At 36.6% G+C, this 20304-nt stretch overlaps 1 protein-coding gene and 1 pseudogene across 1 annotated transcript; both read right to left on the reverse strand.

Annotated features, from left to right (window-relative positions):
- Positions 1–4578: 4578 nt before the first annotated feature.
- LOC110698265 (pentatricopeptide repeat-containing protein At2g38420, mitochondrial-like) lies at positions 4579–5838 on the reverse strand. Its single transcript, XM_021875661.1, has one exon. It carries the CDS (start codon positions 5836–5838, stop codon positions 4579–4581), a length of 1260 nt encoding a protein of 419 aa, XP_021731353.1.
- Positions 5839–6757: 919 nt separating this feature from the next.
- On the reverse strand, positions 6758–12599 carry LOC110698125 (annotated as a pseudogene).
- Between the last annotated feature and the right edge of the window lie 7705 nt (positions 12600–20304).

Consider the following 20304-nt stretch of genomic DNA (forward strand, 5'->3'; position numbering starts at 1 on the left):
TTTCACACTGCTGTTGATGTCTAGGGTTCCAAATGCATACGGGAATAGAATAATAGATATAATTTATGAGAATTTTCCTTATAATCCTGCTCACATTTGAAATTTAGTTCCAGTATGCATATATAATGTTGGAGTTTAAACTGGGGAGACATTTTTCTTACAACTTATTAAGTGATTTTTAAGCAATTTCACAACCAGAAATGCAGGTGTGGTGCTCCTAATACCATGACTAGAGGTGGCCAGTGGGCCGGGTTGGACCCAGCCCACCCTAACTCGCACGGCTGGTGGGTCACGTGGGTCCGACCCGGTTTCAATCCGGCACAGCTCGGATTTAATCCGGGTTGTGTCGTGGGTCCAAAATTTTCGACACAACCCATTTCAACCCAGCTCAGTTTAACCCGTTTGATTCGACCCAAATCGCACAACCCGTTTTGACTCATTTAATTCGACACACCTAGCCCGTGAACCCACCTAACCCGACCCACCTGGCACAACCCAGCCCGCACGAATGACCCACCCAACCCGCACGAGCCAACCCACCTAACCCGCACGCATGACCCACCCAACCCGCACGCATGACCCACCCAACCCGCACGGCCGGCACAACCCGCACGGCCCGCACAGCCCGCACAATTCGCACGGCCCGCACGGCCTAACATCCATTTTAAAAAAAAAACGGCTAGTTTTTTGTATCTAACGGCTAGTTTTTTGTATCTAACGGCTAGTTTTTTAAGTGTATGATCATCCATTCTATTTTTCCTATAAATACCAATTCCATTTCACTCAAATTTCCACACAAATTCAAGCTTTCTTTCTCTCTTACTTAAAAATTCTTATTGTTCTCAAATTCTCAAGTGTTATATAGAGTTATATTTTTGTTAAAAAAAATCTCCTTAATATTATTATTAGTATTCTTAAGATTCTAAAAAAAAAAAGTTCTTCTCCATATTATAATTAGTAATCATACAAAAAAAAAATGAGCTCAAGAGGAGGAATGGGAAGGAGTCAAAGTGGTGGTCGAAGTGGTAGCCAAAGGAGTGGTGGTGCAAATTTTTCGTATGAAATTAATACGGAAAATTTAAACCAATTTGTCAATGAATATGGAGATTATGGTTTAGGAGATAGGCAAAATATTCAAACGTCTCCACCACAACATTTCTCCCACGAGTCCCACCAATCATCAAGTTCAACTATGCCACCTCCATCGCAACCAACATCTCAACCTTCATCTCAAGGTAATTTCTAATTAAATTTTTATTGTTATGAATATTTAAAAAAACTATTATTAATGATTATAAAGTTAGTTTAGTTTCCAATTTTCTATGATTTACAATTAGTTAATTACCATGAAAAATGCGTTTAAATAAGTATAATTAAAATATTTAAAATTTAAAAGCTTATTTTCATGAATAGCATTTAAAAATTAATTTTAATAATTTGATTTATGAAAGGTGGTGGCGGTGAAAGTAGAGGTCGAGCACATTTTTCTTGGGTGTGGAAACATTTTGAACGAGTTGAGGTCACACCCCCGGGATGGCAACCTGGTCAACCAAAGAGGTTCACGTGTACATGCCTAGTTTGCAAGGCGCTAGGTGCAAATGTCAAGTCATATAATTGGAAAACGGGAGATGGAACCGGAACCTTGAGTCGGCATTTGCAAAATAAACACGACTTGTTCGAAAATGGCCCCCGTCCTTCGGGGGTGGCGTCCAAACACAATTGGGTGGATACATGAACCAACCCGGCGGAGGTACACCTTTCATTTATAATAAAGATAGAATGATTGATGAAATGAGTACTTTAGTTATTGCTAATGAATACACCTTTCACACAAAGCATCTACATCATTCTCATCATCATCTTCTTCAACACTTGCTATTAATGATTATTTGTCATATCAACATGAGACCAACAACAACTTTCAAATTATAAAATGGTGGCAAGAACATAAAAAAAGTTTTCCTATATTGGCGAGAATTGCAAAAGATATACTTGCAGTTCCCGCTTCATCTGTTGCTTCCGAGTCTGCTTTTAGTGCAGGTAGAAGAGTGTTAGATGAAAAAAGATCTCGCTTAACTCCGGAAAGCATTCAAATTTGTGTTTGTAAGAAAGATTGGGATCAAGCTGAAAGAAGAACTCAAGGTTTAAAGGAAGACGAAGACGATGAAGATGATCCTGTGATGATATTGGAGTCGTCAACGGATGATGCAGCTTCCGGGGATGATGATGCAACAAACATGGGTGGCTAGAAAAGTCTAAATCAGGTACGCTAAGAACTACGTGGGCTTTGATTCTTTCGGGATACGTAGGCAACTTATTTTTCGAAAATTACAATTTAATTGCAAAATTAAATTTTAGTTTTCTAAAGATAGGTCCAAGCCCCCCCCCCCCAAATTTCAAAAGAAGTACAATATAAGAACTACGCTGGCTTTGATTCCTTATTTTATAATATAAGGATACGTAGGCATCTTAATTAAGAGCAAGCCATCAAATTGTTAATTTTGTAAAAATTAAAACACCACACAACCCACCCGACCCTAACCCACGAACCCACCCGACCCTAACCCACAAACCCACCCGACCCTAACCCACCTAACCCACAAACCCACCCGACCCTAACCCACTAACCCACCCGACCCTAACCCACCTAACCCACAAACCCACCCGACCCTAACCCACTAACCCACCCTTCGACCCACCCTAACTCACTAACCCACCTTGACCCGTCTAACCCACGAACCTAGCTCGACCCACCCATGACCCGTCTAACCCACAAACCCAGCTCGACCCACCCACGATCCGTCTAACCCACAAACCCAGCTCGACCCACCCACGACTCGTCTAACCCACGAACCTAACCCTGGTGTGTCCAACTTCTCCGACCCAACCCATGACCCGGCCCACCCTACCCTACGTGTGTCGTGCCGTGTGTCATGAAACCCCAACCCGCGACCCAGCTAACCCTAACCCAGCTCGCACGACTCGCACGGTGGACACCTCTAACCATGACGAAAGCTTATACTCGGCTTAGTAGTAGAAGATTCATTCCTGGCAAGGTTCATGTCTATGGATCAGGGCATGTCTGTACATTTTTTAACGGACTAATGACATAATGACCAAGGGAATTAATACTCGAACTGGGGGAGGAGAAGCAGCTAAATAAGCAAGAAAATAAAGCTAATAAACCTGAAGATTATGATTAGTTACTAAGATATCAACAACTTGAGGACTCAAATAAAAAAGGATAAGGCTATTACTTGGTAGCTGCAACACATTTTTTTTAGTATGTTACTTTTATATACTTCTTTAAAAAATAAAAAAAATAAAAAAAATTCCCTATTGAATTTACTTTCAATGCATATTCTAGCTCATAAAGCACTGAACAAGAAATATTGAAAAATTTCCCCTTGATCGCATTCACTTCCAATGCATATTCTAGACCTCTGGCGCTTGCACAATCAATAGGCCAGCTAAGTCAGCTCACACACAGCAATGCACACAGCAAACCCATGAAGGCCCTAGAGGCCAGAGTTCACCACAGCATAAGAAGCAAAATATTATTTTACACTGCAATTGCTCCGTTTTATGCATTCAATAGATATTTCATATTACTTTTCAGGATCAATATCTCCTCGAATTGATTCAGCTACCAGAAGTAACGGTGATGTTCTTAAAAATTACTAGGTTAGTTCCCGTGACATGCACGGTAATTTTTAATAATCATTATTAAACTATTATTATAATCAGTTTTTATAAAACAAAAAAAAATCTAAAAATATTGACAAATTTTGAGCAAAATAAAGGATTTTGTAAGAGATGTTAGATATAAAACGATGTTGAAAATTAGTGAAATAAAGGAATTCACATTGTAAGTTAAGAAATTTTTAATAGCTAAAATATATGTCAAATCTTTTTTATTTTAAGTAATTATATCGTATAAGATTAGAGAATTATTTTTGTAAATAAATTTTGTTTCTTTAATTAAATTTTATTCAAATTCAAAAAAAAAAATAAGGACACACTAGAAAATGACACGTGTCATTGCTGGTGTGTCTTTTAGTATATATAGTTATTGATATGTCAAATCTTTTTTATTTTAAGTAATTATATCGTATAAGATTAGAGAATTATTTTTGTAAATAAATTTTGTTTTTTTAATTAAATTTTATTCAAATTCAAAAAAAAAAACTAAGGACACACCAGAAAATGACACGTATCATTGCTGGTGTGTCTTTTAGTATATAGTTATTGATGATTGGCAGAGCTGAAGAGGAGGGTTCAAGGCCTTCAAGCCTTGGTTAATATTTTGGGCATGACAAATATTGAGAATAGCATCTACTTTACAATTGATATTAGTAAATGATGACATTCCTTGACACCTCAGTTGTCAAACAAATTAATTCAAAGTGCTTCACCTCAAATATGTATTCAGGACCAACCAGAATTTTCTTATACAAGGTTTCACAGAGATTTCTCATGGTATCTGTGCTTGGCAGATCCCCATTCCAGCACTTATCCAAATAACAAGCTCATTAGCATACTGTTGACACCGAAATTCATTTTCGCCATTGGAAAAACCTACCCTTCAATTTTATGCAAGTTTATCAAACTGGGAAACACATCTCCTACAAGATCATGGTTAATTTTTAAACCAAGAAGAAGTGCTTCCCATGACATAGAACCTGGTAAAACACCGTGGTCAGACACTATATCAAGAGTATGCAACGCCTCTGGTATAAGTCCCTCGTGACACAAACTACATATAATCTTGTCATAAGTGGAGAGCATTGGCAGGAAACTCATGGAAAGCATCTGCCCCAGCATATTGCAAGCTTCAGTAACTTCACCCGCAGTAACCAATGCATCAATCATCAACTTATATGATTGATCATTCAATTCTATACCTTTCTTATTCATCTCACTCCACACCTCCCTCGCTCTACTCAAGTTCTCAACCTTGCAAAAAACTTCCAATACAGTATTATAAGTATTCAAATTAGGTTGGCAACCCAGTTCCACCATGCAGCCAATCATCTTATACGCATCCTCGGCTTTCTTCTGTTTACCTAAGCCCTTTAGGTACACATTATAAGTAAGCACATCAGGAGCTAGACCGAAAATAAGAATTTCATCAAACAACTCTTCTACTCTAGAAAACTCTTCTGCTTCAACAAGACCATTGAGAGCCATTGTATAGGACATGATATCAGGCTTAATTCCCTCCCTTTTCATCTCACATAAAACATCAAATGCTTCTGTACCCTTCCCTTGTCTCTCCAAGAACTTGATCACATTGCAATAATCATCTCTACCGGGGCAAAACCCGACTCGTTTCATGTCTTCCCAAACACCCATTACCTCCAGACTAGTCACATTTACATTCTTTTGCCTACACAATGATCCCAGAATCAAGGAATACAATTTCCCATCAGGATCAAACTCATCATAAATCATGTAATTTAGCAACTTAATAGCAAAATCAACCTTCCCAATCCTACAAAGGGCATTAATCAATATCGAAAAACTTGAACCCTCCATTCGAATATTCATAACCCTACTCTTTAACAACAATTGGGGAACAATTCTCAAACATTCTTTATTTCTACAAAGAACAAAAAGCAGAGAATTGAGTGAAAGTACAGTAGGAATACACCTGAATTTAGGAATCCTGAAGAACAAATCAATTGCCTCCTTAATCATACCCTTTTCTCCATAAACCCTAATCAAATCAACAAAAACCCTTTCTGGGGTTTCAGATTTCTCAACATTTTGGAGATATAAAAGAACATGACTAAGCTCATTGAATTGGGATTTTTGAATTAGGGTTTTGATAACCATATTATAAGCACTTGGTGTTGGGTCACATTGGTAAGAATCGAAGGAATTTATGAGACTACTGAGAAGATTATAAGGGGTTTTAGGAGGGTTTTGATGAAAATTTGAATCTGGGGTTGAAGAAAGACACGATTTTTTTAGGGTTTGAAGTGCTTGTTGTTGATTGAAAATGTAATGCCATCTTGTTTTGTAAGGAGAACGAATCCATTTTCTTCTTCTTCTCAGAAATAAATTTGGGATTTTTTGCGAAGAAGATTTTAGCACCATATGAGCAACAGTAAGAGCAAGAAATGAGCAACTGCCACAGCTTATTACAAAAAAAAATTGGTTTTTTTTTTAATGATTTTTTATTTCAACCTAAGAAATTAAATGCAGGTTAAAAAAAATATAATTTTACTGTAAATTTCTGTTAACTTTTTGAAAACTATTGAAATTAGTCCAAGATAGAAATTTTCAAATATGGGAGCAATATGCTGCTCACTTGCTCATGTACTTTCTCAAAAAAAAAAAAAAAAAAAAAAAAAAAAAAAAAAAAAAAAATTGTTGCTCATGTAAGATTCTACGAAGTAATTTTGAGCCGATGACATTGTTGGCTAGATAGCTTAGTTAAGAAAATTTTTGCATGGTATGGAAAGTATGTGTTAAAGTGCGCCTTGAATCAATTTCTGATTTGAGATTACTACAAAAACTATATAGATTCTAACCTTGCCTAATTATGAAATCAATATATCTCCATATTCCATGTAAAATTTGTTTCTTGTCTTGTTGATTTTGCTTAATTTTTGGCATTGGTTATAGTAATGTGGAATCTGCATTATGTAATCATAATCATCACTGTTCTTTGGCTATATAAGGTATACAATAACCTTCTACAACATCGAGCCATCAATAACAAATATCATAACGATTTACAACAAAGGACGGACAAAATTTCGTTTAACTTCTATTACTCTATAACAAATGAGAGTTATTTAGTATTTCTGGACGTCAAAGAATAAATTTCCTCTTCATAATACATATACACAAATAAATAAAAAATATTAGAGGACAAAGCTTTTACACTAACAAATAAATAAAAAATATTAGAGGACAAAGCTTTTACACTATCTCTTAGATTCTATGGAAGTGATTCAAATTAATGTACTAGAGCTGTAACACTAGTAGTGTTAGTTTTTACATCATATAGCTTGTGCAGCGTTTCTTCAGACTTCGTATATGAGCAGAAGGGCGTAGACAGTTTAGTTTGTTAATACTGCATATTTTTTCCCTATCTTCCAGACACCTGATTTAAAAGGCCAATGTTTCTGTGAAAAAAAATCTATATCCCAGTTTTCGGTTGCTGATGAAAGAGTCATTAAAGCAACCACAACTGATTTCATTGAAGGACGTAACTCAGGTTTCTCATGAGTACAGGCTTTTGCAAGCTCAGCCACCTAAAACATGAACATAAAAAACGTTTTCAGAATAAGGCTCTGACTAAGCGTCCAGATCTGGTTGTCACGCTTCTAGTTCAAATTACACTAACAGCATGAGTATCGTTAACAGATGCTGGACTGGGAGTATAATGTGATAGTTGAATGTGTAGGCATCTCACCTGACGGACAGAGTCTAGCTGGTAATCATCACCCAGATTAGGATCAATCAGCTTGCAGATCTCATTAGAATCAGGAAGATTCACAACATCTTCAAACTGCAATGCAAAATATAGTAATTCAAGGTTGGTTATTAGTTGCAGCCTTGCAGGTAAAGATGCAATAAAAGGCTGTTTGAGTATGAGGCCATATTCGGTCTGTAGTCAATTTGCTTATTGTAGGGTCGATTTTCAAGCTCACATTCTTTTGATAAACACACTACTAGATCAATTGTAATCAATCACTTACAAAGTCCGATGCAACTAATTATGCCTTTAGAAGTTTAGCAATGTAGGGTAGATGCATAAAGCGGGCATACCAGAGTAACAAGACCCCTTGATTCTGCAACTGAATTGTTTTCCCTAACTATAGCTGGTTTTGCTGATATGAGTTCATAAAGAACAACCCCAAATGCGAAAACATCTACCTTCGGAGTCACTTCACCAAATTGAGCGTACCTTAACAAAGCAATATAAGAAAGTCATGGTTACAACTTGAAAAAAAATCATCTGTTTCAAAGTATCAGCCATTAAAAGAACCTTTTCAATTAAGGCCACTGTATACACCATCCATCTTTATAAGATTGTCCATGACTTACTCAGGTGGCATGTATCCAAATGTTCCAACAAGGCGAGTTGGCAAAGTCGAGTTTTCAAATTCAGCTAGCTTTGCCAATCCAAAATCTGCAACCTACAAAAAAAAGTCATTTTTGTGAGTGAACATAACTATTGAATGGCCAACAAGTCAGGCAATTCAGGCAAAGCAATACCTTGGCTCGGAAGTTCTTGTTTATCAATATGTTTGCTGATTTAATATCACGGTGTATGTACACAGGATTAGTGTGTTCATGGATATACTCAAGACCTCTAGCTGAATCAAGGGCAATTTGTACTCTGGTGGACCATGTCAATGGATCTTTTCCTAAAGAAGGGATTTAATCAATCATTAGCACCGGCTTATTTACAGCTATTGATTACTCCACAAGTTAATATTCAAGCACCTGAGCCGCGCAAATGTTGGCTTAAGTTCCCATTATCAATAAACTCATACACCAGAAAAAGTGAACCTTCCACACAATACCCAAGTAAGCGGACCTGCACTAAAGAGAGGTTATTATTAATGATAAAAGTATGAAACAGTCAAGATTCTGAAGGGATGCAGAAGATAAATCTTTCATCATACTCATATGCTTCAGCCTAGCTCATTTATCACAACCTTAAAGCTCGTTGGCACAACATAGTGTTAAAGTTGGCCCAAATTCTTACAAGCCCATTAAAGAGCATTATGCAAAATTTGTTCTAGCAAATAATCTAGCTACCACCTAATACTAGAAGTCAAAGGACTAATCCAGAGATTTCCACTCTGTCGATGGAATTTGGTAGAAAATTCCATTGAATTTTCTTGGCTTTGATCACCGACATATACATTCCTATAAATATGATGCTATGGCCATCATTTACATGGGAAAACACAAGATAAAAGCCATATTCACTAAAAGCGTTCTACTACAAAGTCTTTCCACCTGTTAGTTCGTTTACTATGTTACTCGGATTCGGGTACCCATGTCCGACATGGGTATGTGTCCAAGTATCCGACTCGGCTATTTTGTGAAAAAATTCTATGATTTTGAACTAAAATGAAGTGTCCAAGTGTCATACCCATGTCCGAGTGTCGAGGGTCCGACACTGGTAGTTGAGGTAAAACGAAGAGTCCGAATAACATAGTTCGTTTATACCTAAACTTCCTCCTTGTAAACAATTTCTCGATTTATTTTACCCTTCCGTTACGTGCACATATCCTAACACTTAGTGATGAACTTGTTGTCACTACTTACTTCTAGCACAAAAACTTTGAGAAGATCACATTTTCCGGTTCAAAAGAGTATCATTTCTGAAAGACTCAAGGACACGTGGATGGTTTTGACATCGACCAATAGGATCTTTAGTCTTTCGTGCTTCTAAATTAGAGGATAGTACATTACCTGCTAAATTCACGGATTAATTCGGTATAATACCTTAATTTAGCAGGCAAAGTTCTCACCCTTCTCAACCAGTGGATAACAAATAATTTGCATATCCTCCTTATGTACTTCTCATATATTCCTATTCCCTTTACAATTTACATCTCCTTATTTATCACTCAAACAATCTTATTTTACTTAAGTTATGAAAATATTATCATAAAATATAAGATTAAAGTGCCTAGAAAAAGTTATGATAATCTTATTTCTGGAGTTAAGAAAGAGTAAAACTAGAAAGTAGTGAACAAACTTAGCTGGTCTGATTATATATATATATATGAAACTAGTGGCTCGTTAATTCATTATAAAACTCTAAGCTTTAATTTGTCTAATAAAAATATAAAATAAAATATTTTGATTAAAGAAAATTTCCATGAATCTAAACAATAATCTAGATAAAGAAGATAATATTGATCGTAATGAAGTCAAATTAGGAAACATACCAAATGTAGATGATGCACACGAGTTAAGACTTGCAGTTCGGCAATAAACTCTTTTGAGGCTTGCATATCCATCTTTTTTATTGCAGCTTTCTAAATTGATTTATGATTCATTGAAAATTAAATGAAATCAGGTAAATATACAACTAAGAAATGACATAACAAAGAAGGTAAATATACAAAATTTAGGATAATTTGTTTTTACTTTCATGTAGAATTCCCAAAGATGTAGAAAAGTAGAAAGAATCACATCAATGTCTAATCCTTTGCATCATTAAGTTCATGACTTTTATTCGTAAAAACTGCAAGTTTTAACTACAAACCTCGCCTCTGAGCTCTCCTAAGTAGACTTCTCCAAATCCACCCGCACCAATCACATAACTTCTGTTGAAATTCTCTGTCGCTTTTGCAAGCTCTTTGTAAGAGTACTCTACAGAATTGCTATATACGCCTGAATCATCAGCTGTATCTCCACCTTGATTGAAGGAATCTGCATCAAAATAGAAAGTTATAAGGGCAAATCCTTATAAAAATTGACCTAAACCTGCATATGCTAATAACTAAAGGTACCGTACAATTTTAGATGGAACCTGCGTGTTCAGCAAGATGTAACGAGGAACAAACTATTATATATAGCATTATAGAGTATGATTCTTAAAAATCAGAATCATCCTACATAATGGGAAAGTGTATTTCCAAGAGGAGATAGCATTACTTGAATGTGTTAGCTGGTATCCAAGTTTCTCAGATCGTGAAGCCTCTTTCACATCTTTACTTCTCTTGTATCTTAAATAAAGCCAAACTGACAGAGCAATTAGCCCAACTGCTGCTAAACATGTACCGGCAATAGCTCCTGCAGCAAGCCCTGTGGCAAAAGGAACGCGATTATGTAATAACCTGAGAAGTACAGCTTACAAGTCTACAACAACAGACATTCGAGGTCTAAAACAAAGAAAAGAATAAAGACAGAAGAGAAAACTCCGATTACCTGAAGCACTTCTGCTGTAATCAGAACAACACGGAAAAAGAATAATATTGTCAATATGCACAAAAATTAATAGTAAGAAATTCAATAGCTGATGCAATTATAGAACAAGAATGCACCTTATAACCAAGGGTTGGTAGTTTCCATTTTTGTCTGCAAGATGAAAACAGAAACAATATTTGTCATCAAGAGTATAACAGCAATTGATACAGATTGCAAAGAAGTTGATAGCAGACAGATAAATTGAGTAGCAACCTTAATGAAAGCATTATTGTTAGGTTACTGATGTACAATTAAACACACTGCTTGCAATCGAGTCTCGAGGCAAAGAAAAAAAAAATTCTTCAATTTGTCACACTGCCTAAGCAAAGATAGATATAACTTTACTGTAACACAACAATGCAACCCCAGACAAGTTCACCCCTTTTAGTAGAATCACAACTTACCAAAATTTGACATGAAAATTGAAAATAAGATTAATAAAAAATAAATCATGTCAATGTTATCAAAAGTTGTGATTTTTATCGATTTTTTAACATTACTTATTCAAAACCTTTGACCAAGTTTACAAAACTACCATTCTAATCAGTTTGTTAGCTTCAGGTTTCAGCACCACCAATTGACCAAGAAACAAAACAATCATTTCTACATTTGTCAACCATTGAAATTGACTAACATTTGATCTTGCACTAATTACACTAGACCAAGCAAAACTGACCCTTTTCACATTACTCGAATCAAACTACCCAAAACCCGAAATTACATGAATCAAACCAAAATGACCTAACATGACACAAAAATTAGATAATATGCTAATTGAGAATACCCCAAATCCGACCAAAAACATAACCAAACAACTTATGACCGGAATATAACCTGAACCAATCTGATATGAACTACCCTTTGCTAAAAATGCAATCTCCACACACAAAAAGAATAAATAAATGTATCGCGAGACCAACTAAGGGAAAATAATGTAGACGAGATGTGATCAAGAAAGATTACCTCTTCCAGGGATATACACAAGACCAGTTCCAGCACTAAAATTCACACCAGGATTAAAACCCTGCAACAAATTCTCACTCAAATTGAATTCCTGAGAAATTGACTTCAAACTTTCACCAAATTGAAGTGGATAAGTAATGAACAACCCATAATCCTTAGAAACTCTGCTATTACCACAAGAACAATTAACAGGTACATTAATCATTGCACCATCAGGAACATTAAACCTGTTATAACTATTAAACTGCTCAATCCAATCTGATGTTGTAACATTGGAATAATTATATTTTGCAACTTTATAATATGTATCACCCTTTTGAAACTTGTAACTAAATATGTGACCAAGAAATGTGTCATCTACACACCCACATGGGATTGGTACACGAATTCGAGTATTCGGACGAAGAGCGTCTTTGTTTTGTATTTGTGTAGGGTTGTAGCTAACAATATCATCAATTGTAGCCATTGTTGTATGATTGTTGAAGTAACTAGATATTTGTGTAAGTGATGTACCTGGTAATACATAATATGAAACTAAGGCTAAATTACATGTAGTTTGACACTTTGATTCAACTGTATTACTAAGACATAAATTCAATACAACATAGAAAAATGTAAACTTGAGTTTTTGAATTTGTGACATTTTTGTTTGGTTTTTTTTGTTTGGTGTGGTCAAACATGGGAAGAAGAGAAATTTGCAACAAACATCACAAATTTTTGGAATGTTGACTTTTGTGACTAAAAAGAACAAGTAATTGTCATATTGGACCATTGACTTTTGTTATATTTATTAGTTGTGTGCCAATTTGGAGGTAGGTTACATTGGATCATTGGTGGATTTATATTAATTAATCATTTAATTAATGATTAAATATGGGGGACTATATAAGAAAAACATAGAGAATATTAATTATATAAGTTGAAAGAGGTTGGAATAGTGAGATAGATCCGCTATTGACGAGTTCAAAGGATTTTTAATTTTCCTTTCAAGAGTTTCTTTGCACTTATACATGAATAGGACAAAATGTCAATTAGATTGACCAACCTGAAAAACGCAAGCATAATTACCCAACGTCCCAACTCATATACAATGTGTTATGTGACCGCTTGTTAAAGAATAAATTAACTTTATAACCCTAACAAAGTAACCTCTATATATAACACTAAGCTAACAAAATAACTCCATGAAGCTAGACCTGATCAATGGTCGGGCCGGGCCGGGCCGAGGCATAAAAAATCAGCCCATTTCTCGGGTCGGGCCTAGCTTCGGGCCAAAATTTTCATGTCCAAACCTGTCCAAAATGGACGGGTCGTGCGGGCTTTTCGGGCCAGGCCAAAAAAGTGAACTAAAATAGCTTTAAAATGCATTTCCAATCCCGTCCCCCAAAAAAAAAAAAATCGGGCCTGAAAATGGTGCCCAAAACCCGCCCAAAATCGGGTTGGGCCAGCGGGCCGGGCTTTTTTATTAATCAGCTCTACATGAAGCCATGCATGCGAATTGACCATATGGTGTGGTTAGTCACATATAAAAATTGGTATACAAACATAGATTATGACAAAGAAAATACAAGTTTATCTTGATGATAAACAAATTTTGTTTATCTAATGGCAATTTTTCGTAAATAAATCAACAAAAAAATCCCAGTCAATATGACATTTTCATAAATAAGTCAACATTTGTGAGACCAGCATATTAATAAAAGTTGTTCACTTATTTACAAAAATGTCATGCTGACTGGAATGATTTGTTGATATATTTACGAAATGCCATCAGATAAACAAATTTTGTATATCATGAAAATGAATGGGACTCCTTCGATTATGACATGCTTTATATAACTTGATTAACATATATTAGACAACACAAGGAAAAAATGGAGAAAAAGAAAAGCCAAACATAGTTATAACATAATACGAAGTATAGAATAAGACCTAATTTTCGAAATCAAATTGAGTAATTTTGTGCTAATTTGAACTTGAATTTTTAAGGCGGATAAAGCTCGTGATTCAACCCGAGTCTGATTGAAAGTGTTATGAGCCTAGCTTGAGGCTCAAGTTAGATCTTGGGTCACTCAATTTTTAGTTTATTAATTACATACTTGGAAAATATACGAAGTATTTGTAACATCGCAATTTTCTAATGGGCTTAGTGTGCCAAAAACTCTATAATTGTGTAAGCATCTAGGAAAGACCCTAAACAATGGATATAGCATGATCGTGCTAGGCCTCTTTAGTCTTTACATAGAACAAAGCATCCAGGATGAAATCAAGAAGAATGCTTAAGGACATAATGATTGTACTAATCATTTCAAAAATGCCAATTAGAGACCATAACAAAATGCATAAATCATGATTAAGAATAGTAAGAGAAGGAGAAACAATCAAATAAAAAAAAGTTTTAAGAAAATAAGAAAAGTGTTGAGTGATTAATTCTTCCTACGCTAATTCTTTCCCCACAACAATATTAATTTTTCTTTATTATATTTTATAAGGAATTTGCAATACATTTTAGTGAATTCAACAACAAATTTATTGCAAATATATATATAAAAGAGTTTGGCCGGGTTTTTCCATATAGTGCCCCTGAGGTATTGACTTTTCCAAGCTGAGCCCACCCATTTTCAAAATTCTAGTTGTACCCCCAAGGTACCTTTAGTGTCTACGATGTAACCCTATCCTAATCCCTCCATTAACTTAAATTAACTTTCCGTTAACTTCAAAATAAATAAATTGAAAAAAAAAAACCTAAACACCTCTCTCTCCTCCCTCACAACCACCCACCACTACACCTCCAGCCGCACCACCGAGTTGCGCTCCTCTCTTCTCGACCCACCACCGCGCGCGTCACCCTCCTCTCTCCTTCTCTCTCAACCGAGCTGCGCTCCTCGCTTTCTCCTCGACCCACCAGCCGCATCTCTTACCAACGCTTCCCCCAAATCAAATTCGAAAAATGCGAGATGATTTCATGAACTTCGAGCTCAAGAAAACCGATTCCAACGTCTTCGCCGCGTTATGATCGCCGAAGTTCCCACCGTCGTCGTCGATCTCGTCGAAATCGAAGTTAACTCCTCCATTCTCAACGACGAGTTTATTGCTCACCGACTCGCCAAGAAACAAGAAAAAGGTTTTTACTTTTCTGTTATCAGTTTTCATAATTATCATGATTTTAATAAATTTGACTAATTTTTTATTCATTATATGACATATATCATATGATTTTGAAAAACAAAAAACTGAAAATCAAAGTGATGCCAAACGAACCCTAAGTTATTGGTTTTTTAGTTAATTGATACGGAATAGTTTTTATTAACAAATGATCATTTATATTTATAGTCAATTGTGTGCATTGACGGGTATGTTATATTGTAAGTATTTAGGAACAGTTGGAGTTACTAATAAAGTATGATTAAGTAATAAACACATAAATTTTAGTTTAAACAAATATTATACTTTTGATGTAGGACCTCTTATGTAGAAACATGATTTGGTAAAATTAATAATTTTAAGTATCAATAACTATCGATTATCTTAACAAGGTTTACCGTCTTATCTAAGCTCAATACTTTAAGAGCATTTTAGTCAATTTAAATAGTGAATCAGTGGCCCGTCACGGGCCCAACCAACTATCATTAAAGAGAAACTAGACAATGACAACCAAAACTCAAACTTGTTAGAATAAATAGGATAATACATATACAATCACACATCTTCCTAGTTGGAGCTTGCATGTTAACCACCAACGTTGTGTTCTTTCATAACTGACACATATGACAAATGTTTGGGCCAAATGACGTTCCCTTTTTAATCACAATTAAACAACTAAATTATAATCATAAAGTCTAATCCTATCATTATCTTAAATCGTAATATAAACACTGTTTTTACTTTCTTTGGTCTAAACGTGAAATGACTGAAGAGTAAAATAATAAAGTAGCTAAATGACACAACTTGTACATAAATATGACAAAGTCGGCCGCTTGAAAGAGACATTATATTAGACTTGTTTGATTTTATAACTTCTTTCTTATACTTATATTAGAATTTTAATCAACTTCAACACTAAATTAAATTATCCATTTGATCTTATTGATGATTTTGATTTTGGGAGGATACAAAAAAACAGTCGCAAAACTCTAGGAGCCGCTACAGTACACTTGCCTTTTATTGAGGGATATATTTTGATAATATCATAGGATATATTTTATTCCCTATTTTTATGGTTAGAATATCTTGTGAATATATTTTAGGTAGTTTCCTAATTCTATCAAATTAGGGAATATATTGTATTATATATTTGGATGAGAGTAATCAATGAAATTCAAGCTTTGAGGTTTTACACGATTTAACATGGTATCAAGAGCAGGTTAAGTTTCTTTCGTTTTTTTTTCTAATAATTCTCAAATATGGCCGGAGATGATGTTCCTGCGCCACCACCGCCTCCTGAAATTAGACCCAATTCCCCCTTTTACCTTGGTTCTCAAGATCGGCCCGGGGATTTTATAACCCCTACTCGATTGAAATCTGACAACTATGATGATAGGGTTGCTGATGTGCAAACCGCATTGGAAGCTAGGCGCAAATTTGTGTTCTTGGATGGTTCTATTAATGCTCCTGTTTCACCATGTACGCAGTCAGATTGGACGGCTCTCAATGCGATGTTGATTTCTTGGATTACCAATACTATTGACCCAGAGGTACGATCTTCTCTTTCTAAATTTCGTGAGGCTAAATCACTGTGGGAACATCATAAGAAGCGATTTGCTCAAACTAATGGCCCTAGAATTCAACAATTACGTTCCTCGATTGCTAAGTGCGAACAATCCCGTAGTATGTCTGTCTCGGTGTATTATGGCAAATTACATTCTTTATGGCAAGAGTTAGATCATCATGAGCCCTTACTTTCTTGTTCTTGTTGTTCAAAGTGTATTGCTGGCCAATTAGATGAAGCTAGGCGTGAAAAATCGAAATTACATGATTTTTTGATGGGATTGTATCTTGACTTTTATGCATCTTTACGGTCCAATATTTTGTCTCAAGATCCCCTTCCTAGTTTGGATCGTGCATATCAGTTAGCAGTGCAGGAGGAACGGGTACGAGCAGCAAAGCTAGAGCAAGAACAAACGTCTACTGAGGCGGTTGGCTTTGCTGTCCATGCAGCAGCAGGTCGAGGCTATGAGCAGCAGCCTTCTGATCGTGGTAAGGCAGCTCGGGAGGGGCAAGGTTCAGTGTGTTTTAAATGCAAGAAATTGGGTCATGAGGCCTCACGTTGCTGGTCAGAAAAAACTTGCAACTATTGCAAGAAACGAGGTCATATTGAGGCAAAGTGTTTTGACCTTCACGGAAGACCCCCTCTGAAGGATGACAGCCAGGGGGGGAAATATGCGAGTGGTCGAGGCCAAGGTCCAGTGCGGGCCAATGTTGTTTCAGGTTCCAATACATCTTCTCAAGGAGGAGTGTTCTCTAGTGAACAATGGAAGGCTATCACGGGTCTGTTTGGTAACTCCAATGTTCCTGATAATCGCTTGAACGGTAAGTTTGATGTTTCTTCCTGGATTATAGATACCGGAGCAACTCATCATGTTACTGGAGAAAAGTCTTGGTTGATTGATTCTAAAAATTTTGAATGTCCGGTTGGTTTACCTAACGGTGACACTGTCGTGGCCTCTTTGATTGGGTCGGTTCATTTGTCGAACAAAATTACTCTTACGGGGGTTCTTTATGTTCCTCATTTAAGCTGTAATCTTATCTCTGTATCTCAACTTTCCGATGAGCTTAATTGCACTGTCCAATTTAACCCTTTTATGTGTGTTATTCAGGACCAAACGAAGGAGTTGAATGGAATAGGAGCTAGGAGAGACGGATTATATTATTTTAGCAATTCGGATTTGGTGCATCATGTTGGAGTTGGTGAAGCAACCTCAAATTTTGAGTTGTGGCATCGTCGAATGGGTCATCCTTCCGAGAAAGTAGTTAAGTTACTTCCTCATGTTAGTAGTAATAAAGATTGTCTAAATAAGGGGTGTGAAGTATGTATGCGTGCTAAACATCCTAGAGAAAAATTTCCTCTTAGTGATAATCGAGCTTCTAGAATTTTTGAGAAAATACATTGTGATTTGTGGGGTCCATATCGACATGTTTCGTCGTGTGGAGCTCGTTATTTTTTTACTATAGTTGATGATTATTCTCGAACTGTTTGGATTTATTTGTTGGTTGATAAAACTGAGGGTTTTTAGAATGTTTTTGGCCTTTGTTGCCATGGTTGACAGACAATTTTCTCAAACCATTAAGATTGTGCAAAGTGACAATGGTACTGAGTTTAATTGCTTGCATGATTATTTTGTTGCTTCTGGAATAATTTTCCAAACTTCTTGTGTCGGAACTCCACAACAAAATGGGAGGGTTGAGCGAAAACATAAACATATTCTTAATGTTGGGAGAGCTTTGAGATTTCAAGCCAATTTACCAATTTATTTTTGGGGGGAGTGTGTTCTTGTCGCTGCACATCTTATTAATCGTACACCTTCACTCTTGCTCCAAAATAAAACTCCCTTCGAAATTCTTTTTCATAAACCTCCTTCTTTTGATGCTATCCGCACCTTTGGTTGTTTATGTTTTGCGCATAATCAGAAAAATACTGGAGATAAGTTTGCAAGTCGAAGTAGGAAATGTGTTTTTTGTGGGATATCCCTTTGGGAAGAAAGGATGGAGAGTTTATGATCTTGAGTCAAAAGTTTTTTTAGTTTCTCGGGATGTGAAATTTATTGAGGAAGTGTTTCCCTTTGCAACCCTGGATGATGTTAATATTGTGTTGGCTTCACTCGATAATAGTGATATTCATGAGGATTTTATGGAGTGTGTGGCATTCGATGAAGGTGAAATGCATAATCATGATGGTGAGGTAAATATTGGTGATGCGAGTAGTGTGTATGACATTGTGCATCCCTCCCCACAGAACGAAGATGTTGGCAGCCCACCTCATGACACGCCCATAGCTTCCAGCGAGCAAGAAGCTGCTGATTAGTCAAGGCAGACTGCACATGGGCAGCGCACTGACCAGGCAGAGCACACCGCAGAGGGGTCTGTTTCGCAGCTTCAGCCAGCAGAGCACGCTGCCACCCCGCGGCACACTGCCACTGACCACGGGGGGGCCGAGGCAGCTCCTGTTTCAAAGCAGCAGCAGTTGGACACAGGGCAGAGCAATGAGCATCAACCCTTGGGTAAAGGGCATCGAGAAAAATATACTTCGGTTAAACTCCGTGACTATGTGAATCACTCCGTTTTTGCTAATAATCCGTCTCCGTCCTCTCTGTCATCCAACACTCCTTCAGGTACGCTTTATCCTTTAGCACACTATATAAATTGTGACATGTTTTCTGTAAACTATCGAAAATTTCTTGCGGCAGTGGTTCAGGAAAAGGAACCAAAATCTTTTAAGGAGGCCATGAAATCAGAAGGTTGACGACGTTCGATGCAAGAGGAGATACGGGCTTTGGAAGATAATGGGACTTGGACGCTAGAGCATCTTCCTCCTGGTAAGAAAGCTTTAGGTAGCCAATGGGTGTACAAGACAAAATTTTTGTCTAATGGTGATATTGAACGTCTCAAGTCTCGTTTGGTTGTCTTCGGTAATCATCAACAAGAAGGCATTGATTATAGTGAGACCTTTGCTCCGGTTGCGAAAATGACTACTGTTCGTGCTTTTCTTGCTATAGCAATTGCAAAAAACTGGGAGCTTCAACAGATGGATGTTCATAATGCGTTTCTACATGGTGATCTAGAAGAGGAGGTGTACATGAAATTGCCTCCGGGTTTTGAGAGCTCGGATCCGAGCTTGGTGTGTCGTTTGAGAAAGTCTTTGTATGGGTTGAAACAAGCTCCGAGATGTTGGTTTGCTAAACTCACTACGGCTCTGAAAGGGTACGGTTTTATTCAATCTTATTCTGATTACTCTCTTTTTACATACACTAAAGGCAAAGTTCAGATTAATGTCTTAGTTTATGTTGATGATCTTATTGTTTCTGGGAATGATTCCGCTGCATTGACTGTTTTCAAGGCTTATCTTGGTGATTGTTTCAAAATGAAGGACCTTGGTCCTTTGAAATATTTTTTGGGTATTGAGGTTGCTCGTAGTAAAGCAGGTTTGTTTTTGTGTCAACGAAAATACACCTTGGATATTGTTTCTGAAGCAGGTTTATTAGGTGCAAAACCAAGTGGTTTTCCAATTGAGCAGAACCGCAAGCTTAGTCTTGCTAGTGGTGATTTACTTGGGAATCCTGAGTCTTATCGTAGACTAGTGGGGCGGTTGATTTATCTCTCGGTGACTAGGCCAGACTTGGATTATTCGGTTCATATTCTTTCACAGTTTATGCACGAACCTCGGATTGAGCA

The sequence above is a fragment of the Chenopodium quinoa genome, unplaced genomic scaffold (genome assembly GCF_001683475.1).
Source record: "Chenopodium quinoa cultivar QQ74 unplaced genomic scaffold, ASM168347v1, whole genome shotgun sequence".
Taxonomy (NCBI): Eukaryota; Viridiplantae; Streptophyta; class Magnoliopsida; order Caryophyllales; family Amaranthaceae; genus Chenopodium; species Chenopodium quinoa.